This window comes from Sus scrofa, chromosome 3, assembly GCF_054392235.1.
Source record: "Sus scrofa isolate SSC_HxYL_T2T_F1_AM1 chromosome 3, Sscrofa_HxYL_maternal_Yorkshire_Landrace_v2.0, whole genome shotgun sequence".
Taxonomy (NCBI): Eukaryota; Metazoa; Chordata; class Mammalia; order Artiodactyla; family Suidae; genus Sus; species Sus scrofa.
This window is the reverse complement of record NC_139385.1, coordinates 28,602,251-28,615,738: the sequence shown is the minus strand read 5'-3', so window position 1 is coordinate 28,615,738 and position 13,488 is coordinate 28,602,251. Positions and strand designations below refer to the sequence as shown.

General features: G+C 51.9%; 1 protein-coding gene across 5 annotated transcripts in view; it reads left to right on the top strand.

Moving 5' to 3' along the window:
- The window catches only part of SCNN1B (sodium channel epithelial 1 subunit beta), a 72,403-nt gene that overhangs the window by 39,913 nt on the left and 19,002 nt on the right, over nucleotides 1-13,488 (top strand). For all 5 annotated transcript variants that reach the window (XM_085017334.1, XM_013989681.3, XM_021086475.2 and 2 more), the window contains 3 exons: nucleotides 3,840-4,158; nucleotides 7,908-8,184; nucleotides 10,878-11,068. In XM_085017334.1, coding sequence (XP_084873460.1) covers nucleotides 3,840-4,158; nucleotides 7,908-8,184; nucleotides 10,878-11,068 — 787 coding nt within the window. The remainder of the gene's footprint in view (nucleotides 1-3,839; nucleotides 4,159-7,907; nucleotides 8,185-10,877; nucleotides 11,069-13,488) is intronic.

Below are 13,488 nucleotides of genomic sequence, written 5' to 3'. Positions count from 1 at the left end.
ACAGGGGATTTTAATGAAAGCATCTGAGCTACAATTTACAGGGGTCACAAAGTCAGATGTCCACCTAAGCCAAAGCAGGGAATTAAAAAATGACTGAAGTGGGCTGAGTATGAGAAAACAGGGAATGGGGAGAATTGGGGCGAACTGGGGAGCCCAGGGCTCCATCCTTGTGGGCAGCACTGGTCAGTTCTAGCAGAAGCTGCTGGGCGGGGATGGTTATCAGATCTTTCTTTTTTTCTTTTTCTTTTTTTTTTTTTTTTTCCTTTTTACGACTGCACCCTCAGCATATGGAGGTTCCCAGGCTAGGGCTTGAATCGGAGCTGCAGCTGTCAGCCTATGCCACAGCCACAGCAATACTGGATCCAAGCTGCATCTGTGATCTACGCCACAGCTTGTGGCAAAACATAGGATCCTTAATCCACTGATCGAGGCCAGGGATCAAACCCACATCCTCACGGATACTAACTATGTCAGTTTCTCTCGCTCGCTCTCTCTCTTTTTTCTCTTCTTTTTTTTTTTTTTGTTTTTTGTTTTTTGTTTTTTAGGGCCACACTTGTGCCATATAGAAGTTCCCAGGCTAGGGGTCTAATTGGAGCTACAGCTGCTGGCCTACACCACAGCCATAGCAATGCCCGATCCAAGCCACGTCTGCGACCTACACCACAAATCATGACAAGGCCAGATCCTTAACCCACTGAGCGAGGCCAGGGATCGAACCCACAACCTCATGGTTCCTAGTTGGATTTGTTTCCACTGCACCACGATGGGAACTCCTATGTCAAGTTAACCTGACCACTTAACCCGCTGAGCCACAATATGAACTCCACCCAGATCTTTCTGGTTTTTCAAAAGTTGAAGAAAATCTGGATTTTTGTTTTAGATGTGAACTCACACAATTGTGAGATGGCAGTGGATTGAATTTTTTTTGTTAAAGCTTTATTTAGATATAATTTATAGACAATAAAATACCTCCATTTTAAGTATAGCATTTGATGCATTTTTACGTTTAATCAGTTAATACATTTCACTCAAGATACAGAATATTGGAGTTCCCGTCGTGGTGCAGCGGAAACAAATCCAACTAGTATTCCTGAGGATGCAGGTTCAATCCCTGCCCTCCATCAGTGGGTCAGGGAGCCGGGGTTGCCGTGAGCTGTGATGTAGGTCACAGACACAGCTTGGATCCCTTGTTGCTGTGGCTGTGGTGTAGACTGGCAGCTGTAGTTCTGATTCGACCCCTAGCCTGGGAACTTCCATATGCCACAGGTGCGCCCCCCACACACAAAAAAATTTGCATCACCTCCGAAAAGACTCCTGGTCTACCTTTCCAGTCAGTCCTCTGTTCTCATCAGGCCCCAGGAATCACTGGTCTGCTTTCTGTCACTGTAGATTAGTTAGATCTCTCCCAGGGCTTCATATAAATGGAATCCTCTTGTGTGTATTTTTTCGTGTCTGGCTTTTTTTACTCAGCATAGTGGCTTTTTAAAAAAAAAAAAATATTCCATCCGTGCTGTTGTATGTATCAATAGCTGGTTCCCAGCATTCCCGCTGTGATGCAAAAGGATCAGCGGCATCTCTGGAGCACCGGGTCATAGATCCGATGCCCAGCCTGGCACAGTGGGTTAAGGATCTGGCATCACAGTGGGTCACAACTGCCTCTCAGATCTGAACCCTGGCCTGGGAACTCCGTGTGCCACAAAGCGACCCCCAAAAAATATATATAGTTGTTTCCTTTTATTGCTGAATAGTATTGCACTGTATGGGTATGTTTCGATTGACTTATGCACCTGTTGGGGGACATTTGGCTTGTTTCCACTTTGAGATCATTAATGAATAAGCCTGCTGTGAAGATATACGTACACGTCTTGGTGGGAACATATGTTTTCAGGCCTCTTGGATAAATAAAAAGGGAGCTGACGGGTCATATGATGTGTCCATTTAGCTTTATGAGAAACTGCCAAACTGTTTTCCAAAGTGCATTCCAATCAGTCGTGCGTGTTTGCATTCCAATCAGTCGGGCAGGAGCGTTCTGATTTCTCCATGGTCCTTGTTAACACCAGCTTCTGTCAGTCCTTCTGGTGGGTGGAAAATGGTACCTCATGGTTTTGATTTGCATTTCCCCAGTGACTAATGATGAAGGGTTTTTTTGTTTGTTTTTGCCTTTTCTAGGGCCGCGCCCTCGGCATAGGGAGGTTCCCAGGCTAGGGGTCGAATCAGAGCTGTAGCCACCAGCCTACACCACAGCCACAGCAACACCAGATCCGAACCACGTCTGCGACCTACACCACAGCTCATGACAATGCTGGATCCTTAACCTACTGAGCGAGGCCAGGGATTGAACCCTCAACCTCATGGTTCCTAGTCAGATTCACTAACCATGGAGCCACAACAGGAATTCCTGAAGTTTTTTTAAATCTTTTGCCCTCTTTTTTTTTTTTTTTTTTTTTTGGTTGGGTTGTTTGTCATATTATTGCATTATAAGGATTCTTGTTTTTGTGGGTGTTTTTCTTTTTAGGGCCACACTTGCAGCATATGGAAGTTCCCAGGCTAGGGGTCGAATCCGAGCTGCAGCTGCCAGCCTATGTCACAGCCACAGCAATGCGGGATTCGAGCCACATCTGCGACCAATGCCACAGATTGTGGCAACACCAGGTCCTTAACCCACTGAACGAGGCCAGGGATGGAACCCACATCTTCATGGATACTAGTTGGATCCTTAACCCATGGAACCACAAAGGCAACTTCTGAGTTGTGAGCATTCTTTATATATTCTGCATACAAATGCTTTGTCAGACGTATTACTACAAGTGTTATCTCCCAGCGACTTGCTCTTTCAAATTCTTAACAGTGTTTTGAAGCGCCGAAGATTTAATTTAATAAAGTCAAATGTATTGTTTTCCTTTTATTATTCATGATTTTAGTGATCTATCTAAAAGGTCTCTGCCTACAACAGAATGGCACATACTTTCTTCTGGTACAGTTTTAGCTCTAAGGTCTCAGATCCATTTCAAGGTAATTTTTGTATCTAGTGTGGGTTGACATTGTTCTGGTGTGCTTTTTTTTTTTTTTTGACTATCCATTCTGGAGTTCCCATCGTGGCTCAGTGGTTAATGAATCTGACTAGGAACCATGGGCTTGTGGGTTGGATCCCTGACCTTGCTCAGTGGGTTAAGGATCTGGCGTTGCCGTGAGCGGTGGTGTAAGTTGCAGATGCGGCTCAGATCCTGCATTGCTGTGGCTCTGGCATAGGCCGGCGGCTACAGCTCCAATTCATCCCCTAGCCTGAAACCTCCAAATGCCGCGGGAGAGGCCCTAGATTTCTCTAGGAACCTTATGGACACTAGTCAGATTCGTTTCCACTGCGCATTTTTGATGGATTATTTGGTCTCAGCACTGACAACTGGTGATAATGGTCGCTATCATACTGACCACTTCGTCTTTGCTGAACATTTGAGACTTTTTATGCATCCCCTAAATTCACCCTCCCAGCCCTCCTGTAACAATTAGATACAATGGTCCTCATTTTGCACATGGAAGTGAGGAGTTGAGAGTTTAAGTAATTTGTTCCACTAAGCCAGCAATTCCCAGGGGGAAGACGTCGTGTCCCTTTTGCGCATTTGGGATGACTTCCGGGCCTGGCATTCAGTAGGCATTCCATAAATGCTTTTGGCTTGGTTGGAAGGATAGAGGATAGCTAGCAGGAAGGGTGGGAGGGAGGCAGGGCTGGACGGAGGGCCCATCTGCCTGGCTCCAGGGCCCAGCCTCTGGCCACGACTGGGACATCCTCGGATGTGGGGCAGGTGCCATGGGTGACGCGGCTTCCCTGGGTGTCTCTGCAGGAGTCACCATGCACGTGAAGAAGTACTTGCTGAAGTGCCTGCACCGGCTGCAGAAGGGCCCGGGTTACACCTACAAGGAGCTGCTGGTGTGGTACTGTGACAACACCAACACCCACGGCCCCAAGCGCATCATCCGCGAGGGGCCCAAGAAGAAGGCCATGTGGTTTGTGCTCACGCTGCTCTTCACCTCCCTCGTCTGCTGGCAGTGGGGCGTCTTCATCAGGACCTACCTGAGCTGGGAGGTCAGCGTCTCCCTCTCCATGGGCTTCAAGACCATGGACTTCCCTGCCGTCACCATCTGCAATGCCAGCCCCTTCCAGTAGGTGGTCCCTAGAGCACAGCTGGTCTCAGTGGGGCTGCTCGCTTGCTTGCTTGCTTTTTTTAAAACCCCTTCCTTCCAGCTTTCCTTCTTTCTTCTCCTCTCTCTCTCTCTTATTTTTATTTTTACAGCCGCGCCTGGGGCACATGGAAGTTTCCAGGCTAGGGGTCCAATCCGAACTGCAGCTGCCAGCCTACGCCACAGGCACAGCAATGCTGGATCCAAGCTCCATCCTTGCAGCGATGCCAGATCCTGAACCCACTGAGTGAGGCCAGGGATCGGACCTCATCCTCGCAGACACTATGTCATGTTCTTAATCCACGGAGCCACAACAGGAAGCTCTCTCTCTCTCCTTCTTTGCTTTCCTCCCTTGGAAGTAAGTAAAATTCAAAATTCATAAATCTCCCAGGCTTAAAAAGAACCTCAAAAAATATCTGGTAGTCCCTGCCTTTAAGCACGCCAGTGTCTATTGATGCGATGTGTATTTATCAAGCACCTGCTATTGCCAGGCACTGCTCTAGGCACCAGGAATACACCAGTAATGAAAACAAAGTGCCAGAGTTTTGGTCGTGGCTCAGGGGTTAACGAATCCAACTAGGAACTGAGAGGTTGTGGGTTTGTTCCCTGGCCTTGCTCAGTGGGTTAAAGATCCGGTGTTGCTGTGAGCTGTGGTGTGGGTCGCAGACGCAGCTCGGATCCCGTGTTGCTGCGGCTCTGGCGTAGGCCGGTGGCTACAGCTCCAATGAGACCCCTAGCCTGGGAACCTCCATATGCCACGGGAAGCAGCCCTAGAAAAGGCAAAAAAAAAAAAAAAAAAAAAGAAAACAAAGTGCCTGCCTTTGTCACAGCCTATCAGAGAAAACAATCTTTTTTTCATAAATATTGAATTATTTATATTTGTGAGGATTGATATGTACATAATACATATATATCAACCATATAGATGATATATGTATAACATACATCATATATATCAACCATAATTAAGTGCTTATGAAATGCCAGGCAGCGTGTTGAGTGTTCTTTGGGTAATTCATGTCATTCTAATCCACACAGCCCCCCTAGAGGGTGGGCACTAGTACAGTAGCCCCCATTCACAGGTCAGGAAATGGAGATTCTGAGAAATGAGGGGACTTGCCCAGACACACACAGGGAGCAACTGTAGGATTTGAACCCAGACCAGATCTGAGCAGGCCACTGTTTAACCTCTTGATGGCATGGCTTATGAAGGGGACGCCCAAGGGGACCCAACCTGGTCAGGGTTGGGGAAAGTCGGGGGGGGGGGGGGTCAGAGAAAAACACCCCCAGGAATGAGTAAAAGTTGGCCAGAGTGGAGAGAATGCCCCAAGTGGAGGACACAGCACATGCAAAGGTCCTGGGGTGAGACAGAGCTTGGTGCTCTGCCCTCAAGGAATCCGAAGAGGGGCCAGCACGTCTGAATCACAGGAGACGTTCTTGTCCAAAAGAAAGTCACAGAGGGGAATTCATACTTCCTGATTACATTTCCAGTTATCAAACCACCACTCCTTTCTCCTAAGAGGGCTCCTCCTTGTTTGGGTGAATCCTTGAAGCTACTCAAGAAAACTTTTTTTCTTTTCTTTTCTTTCATAGGGCTGCATCTGTGACATGTGGAAGTTCCCAGGCTAGGGGTCAAATTGGAGCTGCCCCTGCCATCCTACACCACAGCCACAGCAATGGGCAGGGTCTGAGCTGCATCTGTGACCTACACCACAGCTCACTGCAACGCCAGATCCTTACCTCACTGAGTGGGGCCAGGGATCAAATCTGCATCCTCATGGATACCAGCCGGGTTCGTTATCTCTGAGCCACAATGTGAACTCCTAGAAAATTCTTTTTTGTTTTTGGGGGTGTTTTTTTGTTTTTTTTGGTTTTTTTTTGTTTTGTTTTGTTTTTTTGGTTTGTTTGTTTTTGTCTTTTTGCCTTTTCTAAGGCCACACCTGCGGCATATGGAGGTTCCCAGGCTAGGGGTCTAATCGGAGCTTCAGCTGACAGTCTATATACCACAGCTCACGGCAACACCGGATCCTTAACCCACTGAGCAAGGCCAGGGAACGAACCCACAACCTCTCAGTTCCTAGTTGGATTCGTTAACCCCTGAGCCACGACCAAAACTCTGGCACTTTGTTTTCATTACTGGTGTATTCCTGGTGCCTAGAGCAGTGCCTGGCAATAGCAGGTGCTTGATAAATACACATCGCATCAATAGACACTGGCGTGCTTAAAGGCAGGGACTACCAGATATTTTTTGAGGTTCTTTTTAAGCCCCTCATTTGGTAGATGAGAGAACAGAGCCTCAGAGAGGTTAACTTGCCCAAGGTCAAGTTAAGTGGCTGGAGGATTTCGAACCCAGAGCCCAAGAATTCACACCTAGAACTTACCAAGCGCAAGAGCAGCTGTGATTCTCTAGGCTGTAATAGCAGCCCCCAACCCCACAGCCCACCACCTTCCCAATGCGTGCATGTGAGTGGCTGGTCTGATGGTCAGGGGACAGGTGGTGTCAGCGTCTGCAGCTGGTGTCCGCTCTGCCTGCTGTCCACCTTTGTACTGGCACTTGGCCCTGTTTTTAGGGTTTAGGACTCTCTCCTACAGGAAGTCCTCCAGCCAGAGCTGACAAACATCGCCCCATAGACCAGACTCTGGAGCAGGGTCTTGGGTGAATTGGGATGGAGTGACCGGGGTGTTGAGGGGGGACTGAGGACACTGGCTGGGGTGGATCCTTTTCTGCCACACGGACTGATCACCATTTCCAATATGGGAGCCTTGGGGGGGGAGAGAAAGCCCAGGAGCCCAGCCCCATTGTCAGATCTGCCGTCTTCCTCCTGAAACTGACTCCTGTTCCCCAAATTGCTGCTGGAGAATTCAGACCTCAGGATCACAGACCTGCCCCTCCCGCGTCACTTTCTATCCCTCCTGGGAGGCAGATGTCAGAACCCCGTGTGCACACAGCCCGCCTACTGGAGCCCACCACACCCGGGTTCCAATCCCAGCTCTGCCCCTCGTCAGTGCGGGAAGCTCAGGAAATCACAGCAACTCGCAGAGTTTCTTTATCCATACATATAGGATTGTGGCAAAGATTAAATAAGACACGTGAAGGCCTTAGCACCTGGCAGATGGTAAGGGATCCACAGCCATGTGTTCTTAGGACTCTTTCTCACTGGAATGTGAATTTCATAAGGAAAGAGACCCAGGTGTTCCTGTTATGGCTCAGCAGTAATGAACCCAACTAGCATCCATGAGGACGCAGGTTCGATCCCTGGCCTCGCTCGGTGGGTTGAGGATCTGGCGTTGCCATGAGCTGTGGTGTAGGTAGCAGAAGCGGCTCAGATCTGGCAATGCTGTGCCTGTGGCATAGGCTGGTTGTTACAGCTCCAATAGACCCCTCACTTGAGGACTTCCATATGCTGCAGGTGCAGCCCCATAAAGACCAAATAAGAAGAAGAATAAGGAAAGTGACCCGATCTGTCTTGTCTGCTATAAAATACCCTCTGTGCCTTGCACAGTGTCTGGCACATAGTAGGTGCTCACCAAATACTGGGTGAATGAGTGAGGAGGTGGGCAGAGGATGCATGGATGTATGGGTGGGGGGATAGAGAAGCGGGTGCTTGGCGGGGGAAGTAGAAGGGGGTATTCTTCTCACACATAGTGGCTGCCACGCTGGAATAGGAGGGGATCCCAGCCTGGGGCCGCTCTGCCCCTTGCCCTTCTGACTGGCCCTCTCCCCCACCCAGGTATTCCAAAGTCCAGCATCTGCTGAAGGACCTGGATGAGCTGATGGAGGCAGTCCTGCAGAGGATCCTGGCTCCCGAGCTCAGCCATGTCAATGCCACCGAGACCCTGAACTTCACCATCTGGAACCACACGCCCTTGGTCTTCATTAATGAGCAGAATCCCCAACACCCAGTGGTTCTTGACCTCTTTGAAGACAACTACAATGGCTCAGCAAGCAGCGGCCCGGCACCCGAAAGGACCTGCAGGGCCCCGGGATGCAAAATAGCCATGAAACTAGTAAGTGGGCCACGGGCACAGGTCAAGCAATGGGCCCTATCCAGTGAGGCCAAAGGATGTTTCCTCCCTTAAATAATCTGGGAGTTGCTGGAGGAAAGACTGGCTGGAACCAGTGCCTATTTTCTATGTTTGCAGTGCCTTTTTTTTTTTTTTTTTTTTTTTTTTGCTATTTCTTGGGCCGCTCCCGCGGCACATGGAGGTTCCCAGGCTAGGGGTCCAATCGGAGCTGTAGCCACTGGCCTACACCAGAGCCACAGCAACAGAGGATCCAAGCCGCATCTGCAACCTACCCCACAGCTCACGGCAACGCCGGATCCTCAACCCACTGAGCAAGGGCAGGGACCGAACCCGCAACCTCATGGTTCCTAGTCGGATTCGTTAACCACTGCGCCACAATGGGAACTCCTGCAGTGCTTTTTTAAAAATAGAAAGAGCTGGTGTGTTAGTTGAGACACTTTTGGATGCCAGTGATCCAGTTCAAACTATCTTAAGCAAAACAGGAAATTCTTTGGTTCACATACTGAGAAGTCCAGGGGTATATTGGGTTCAGGTGTGGCTGGATCCAGGCGTTCAAATGCTGTCATCAGGACTCCATCTCTCTCCACCTTATTTAGATTTTCTCTTGGTTGACTTTGCTCTCTGGCAGACTCTCTCCACACAGAGGGCCCTGGCAATGCCAGGCGTACATCCCACCAGCTTAGCACTCTTAGAGCTCTTTTTTCCCATTGGCCCCAGCCCAAGTCTGGGACTGATCATCAGGTCACATGCTCATCCTTAAACCAATCACTATAGGCTGAAGGACGGGCTGTCATGATTGGCCAGTCCTAAGTCATGTGCCCCAGAGCTGGGGGTAATGTCAGCTTCTATCAGACCACATGGCCTGAGCAAGGGGGAAAGGGTGGCTCCCTGAAGGAGGAATGAGGGAGGAATTATCAAAAGACAAAGACATAAATATTGGGCAGGTGAAAAACCACAGCCATGCAGTATAGTCATTGCCAAAGCATAACTGGGGTGCTGGGATGCCCACAAGCCTGCAAGCGGGAAGAAAGTTCTCTGTCTATGCCTTGGGATTCTCTGGGAGCTAGCTCCATAACTACACAAACCCCTGAGCCCTCCTGGGAATCTGAACTGACAGTTCTGGGACCAGACCCAGGAATCTGTCTTGTTAATAGGCTCTCTGGTGATGCGGGTGATCCGCCTTGGTTGGGGACCCAGGCTGGGACCATACACACCCCAGAGGGGGGCCACTGCCTCCCATGCCCCCCATGTGGTCAGGGCTTCTGCAGCCCAGGCCCCGCCTCTCCACCCAAATCAGCAAACAGCACGAAGCTCCAGAGGCCTAGAGCTGGCACTGACCCAACACCCTACTAATTTTGGATGCATTTACCCAGCTTCCTGTGTCTGTTTCCTCGTCTGTAAAGCAGGCGTGTCCCTGTTGGCTGCACTAGCTCTCGGGATCAGGTGTGTGTGTGCGCGCGCACGCATAGGTCGTGTGAGTGTGCATGTGGCCTGGGGGTCTGCTGTCATCACACCTGATGGAACCTCTCTGGGCCTCAGTGTCTCCATGGTGATGGGGTAGGGCTGCTGTGAGAACGGATGGGTTAAATAGACCTAAAGTCCTGAGAACAGAACCCGGGCCAGAGTCAGCCTTAAATATTATTCCCACCTCCTGCAGGGGAGACGAGGACCTCCCCGCCCCGAGGCTGGCCCAAGGTGGGCTGTCTCAGGACCCAGCAGAAGCTTCCCCCTCAGGACTCCCGGGGTCCCAGCATGAAGAGTCAGAGTGGCCGAGGCCAGAGTCCCAGGGCCTCTCAGTCCTGGGCATGCAGGGGACCTGGGCTTGGTGGCGGAGGGGCCCTACTCACCCCTGCAGGCTCAGGCTGACAAGGCTGGTCCTTCCCCAGCTGAGGGGGAGGCAGAGCCTGGAGTCTTGAGTCCTTCAAGGTCCACACAGCCTCCAAGGAGCTGCCTCTGAACATGTCAGGAGGGGGCTGAGAAGAGAGGGGAGGGAATTCCTGTTGTGGCTCAGGGAGTTAAGAACCTGACTAGTATCCATGAGGTTGAGGGTTCGATCCCTGGTCCTGCCCAGTGGGTTAAGGATCTGGCGTTGCCGTGTAGGTCGCAGACATAGCTCTGATCCTGCATTGCTCTGCCTGTGGTGTAGGCCGGCAGCTGTGGCTCCGATTGGACCCCTAGCCTGGGAACCTCCATATGCCGCAGGTGTGGCCCTAAAAAAAAGGAAAAAAAATATTTTTTTTAAAAAAAGGGTCAGGGGAGTGGAGGGTCTAAGTGTGTCTATTGTCTGTGTGCCCGCATGAGCACAAGTGTGGTGCCACTCATGTGAATCTAGGTATGTGGACGTGTGTGTGTGTGTGTGTGTGTGTGTGTGTGTGTGGTTGTGAGTCCAGGGCACACATAGCTGCTGATGTTAGAAACCAGGGTTTGTGTGACCATGTGTGCGTGTTTGCTCTGCCTGAGGCTATATTATATGGGGGTGGCTGGCGCTGTGTGTGTGCATCCTTGTGACCTCGCAGCTGTGTGCGAGGGCACAGCCCGAGGCTTATGACCCTGGGTGCAAGCACAGTCCCCAGCAGCCCAGGGCAGGTGGCCCAAGGAAGGGCAGCTGGCAGTGCCTACCCTGCCCCGGCTCCTCAGAGGCCCCCCACCCACAGGAACCCCCTCTGCCCCCGCAGTGCAGCCACAACGGGACCACGTGCACCTTCCGGAGCTTTAGCAGCGCCACCCGGGCCGTGACGGAGTGGTACACCCTGCAGGCCACCAACATCTTCTCGCAGGTTCCAAACAAGGAGCTGGTGGCCATGGGTTACCCCGCCGAGAGGATGATCCTGGCTTGTCTGTTCGGGGCGGAGCCCTGCAACTACAGGTGAGAGCTGCCCGGGTCCCCCTGGCTGCCAGGGTGCGCATCCCGGCCCTGCCACTCCATCTGCACCGGTCCATCTGTCCCCCGGTCTGTCTGTCCCGTGGGGTTTCCTGGAGGCAGAGGCTGAGACAGGACGGCATCGAAGCCCATGATGTGCTGTGGGAATCGCTTTAGGAAACGTCTGTACAGAAAGCAGGACGGCTGGGCCTGGCCCGCTGCACGGGGCGGTCTGGAGCAGAACCGGAACTTCAGCCCTGAAACGGGGCCCAGCCGATGTGCCCCCAGCCGTCACTCACTGGCTGTGTGCCACCCCCGGGGGATGGGGCAGGGTCTCCCAACTTCCCAAGCCAGGGGACAGGAGAAGGGGCAGGTATGAGCACGTGCAGCAAGGGATCTGGGTGGGGTCTCCCGGGATCCGGGTACCCCCCCCCCGCATCTACTGTCCTCCGTTTTCTCTTCCCTAAAATGGGGACAATAACCATGTCCACCTGCTAGAGTTCTCGTGAAGCGTGAATGAATTGGCTCATGTCAGCACTTAGAACAGGGCCCTGGAAGATTCACTGTAAATGGGTTTTCCAAGCCACCCCCAGTGTTGAGAGGATGGCAGGATCCGAGTCATGGTAACCCCGAAAGGCTGGGTCCTCTTGCAAATGGTCCACGGATCCCCACCTCCTCCTTCTCCCCAGCTTCTGCCCATCCAGACCCTGGGCCTGAGAGCCAAGCTCTGTCCCCAACTCTGGGGCAGCCGTCGGAGGGCTGCAGGCTCCACTGGTGCATCACGTGGGAAAGGAAGCTGTGCCCCGGCAGAACTGCTGAGGCCCCAGAGCCCCCTCCTGGCCCCGTGGCCAAGCCTCCAGGTCCGGGGTGGGGCACACCACTGTCCCCCCACACACACTGGCTTCAGCCAGGCCTCTTTCCCAGAGGTGTTGGTGTCCTGGGCTGAGGCGTCAAATCCCCAAAGCTGGCTTCTGGGGAAAAGAGCGTTTTACTGGGTCTTGCTGCTTTGGAAGAATGATAGACAACTGGTTTCACCCTCCCGGGGTCTGTGGCCTCAGCCCAACTCAGCCAACTCAGGACCCTTCAGGAACCTTTGTTGGGGATCTGCTGACAGCTGTGGACACTCTGTCTCCCGAAATGCAGAGGTGATCATGGGCAGGCCTTTCGTAGGCAGTGTCAAGGAACCAGGCAGAGCTGCAGACCTGGTCCCTTGTGTGAATCAGAAAAGGATGGCCCGGAGTTCCCATTGTGATACCGCGGAAACAAATCCGACCAGGAACCATGAGGTTGCGGGTTTGATCCCTGGCCTCGCCCAGTGGGTTAAGGATCCGGCGTTTCCGTGAGCTGTGGTGTAGGTCACAGAGGCGGTTCAGATCCCGTATTGCTGTGGCTGTGGTGTAGGTTGGTGGCTTCAGCTTCAGTTTGACCCCTAGCCTGGGAACCTCCATATGCCACAGGTGCAGCCCTAAAAAGACAAAAAAAAAAAAAAAAGAAAAGAAAAGAAAGAAAGAAAAAAGAGAAGGATGGCCCTATGGGTGCAAGAGCTGCAAGATGGCACCAGGCTGATGGCACAGGTTCTGCCTTGTGGGTGATGGGACAGGCCCTGCCGTGTGGGTGACTGCCTGGCTGGCTGGCTGCTGGCTGGATTCCGACACCCCTCTGTGTGGTTCCGAGCACACCAGCCCAACCATTCCTGGCAGCACTGCCTTTGTGTACCCAGTGGACTAGTGCTGGGCCCACGAGTTCATTTTCACTTTCTCAGCTAAAAGAGAAACATGTAAAACTTGAGAGAGAAAAGATTTAAAATGATATGGCCCATCTGCTCCGTCGGAATCCCCCCCTAAAGTGCAAGTGAGTTGGGCAAGCGGGATCTGCTAGGATCCGCTGGGATCTGCTGTCGGGCCTCTGGTGCCTAAAGTGTGAGCATCTCCCATTGAGCAGGATCCCAGGGCTCGAAGGTGTGTGTTCTGCACACAGCATGGTCCCTAAACTGAGCTGCTACTTCCTGATCCAGGGCCGGAGGAAACCCGGGGGTAGTCTGCTTGTTGCCAAGGTGGCACCCTCCAAAGTGAGCCCCATTTGGGTCACGTCCCCCAAAGAGAAGATGGTTGATGGGCAGGCAACCTCAAGTGTTTGCCACATAAGTTCTTTTTTTTTTTTTTTTTTTTTTTTTTCAGGGCAGCACCTGCAGCACATGGAGGTTCCCAGGCTAGGGGTCGAATCAGAGCTGCAGCTGCCGGCCTACACCACAGCCACAGCAACACCAGATCCGAGCCACATGTGTGACCTACACTACAGTTCAAGGCAACGCTGGATCCTTAACTGACGGAGCGAGGCCAGGGATCGAACCCGCGTCCTTGTGGATCTTAGTCGGGTTCGTTAACTGCTGAGCCACGAAGGGAACTCCTTCGCCCCGTAAATTCTGT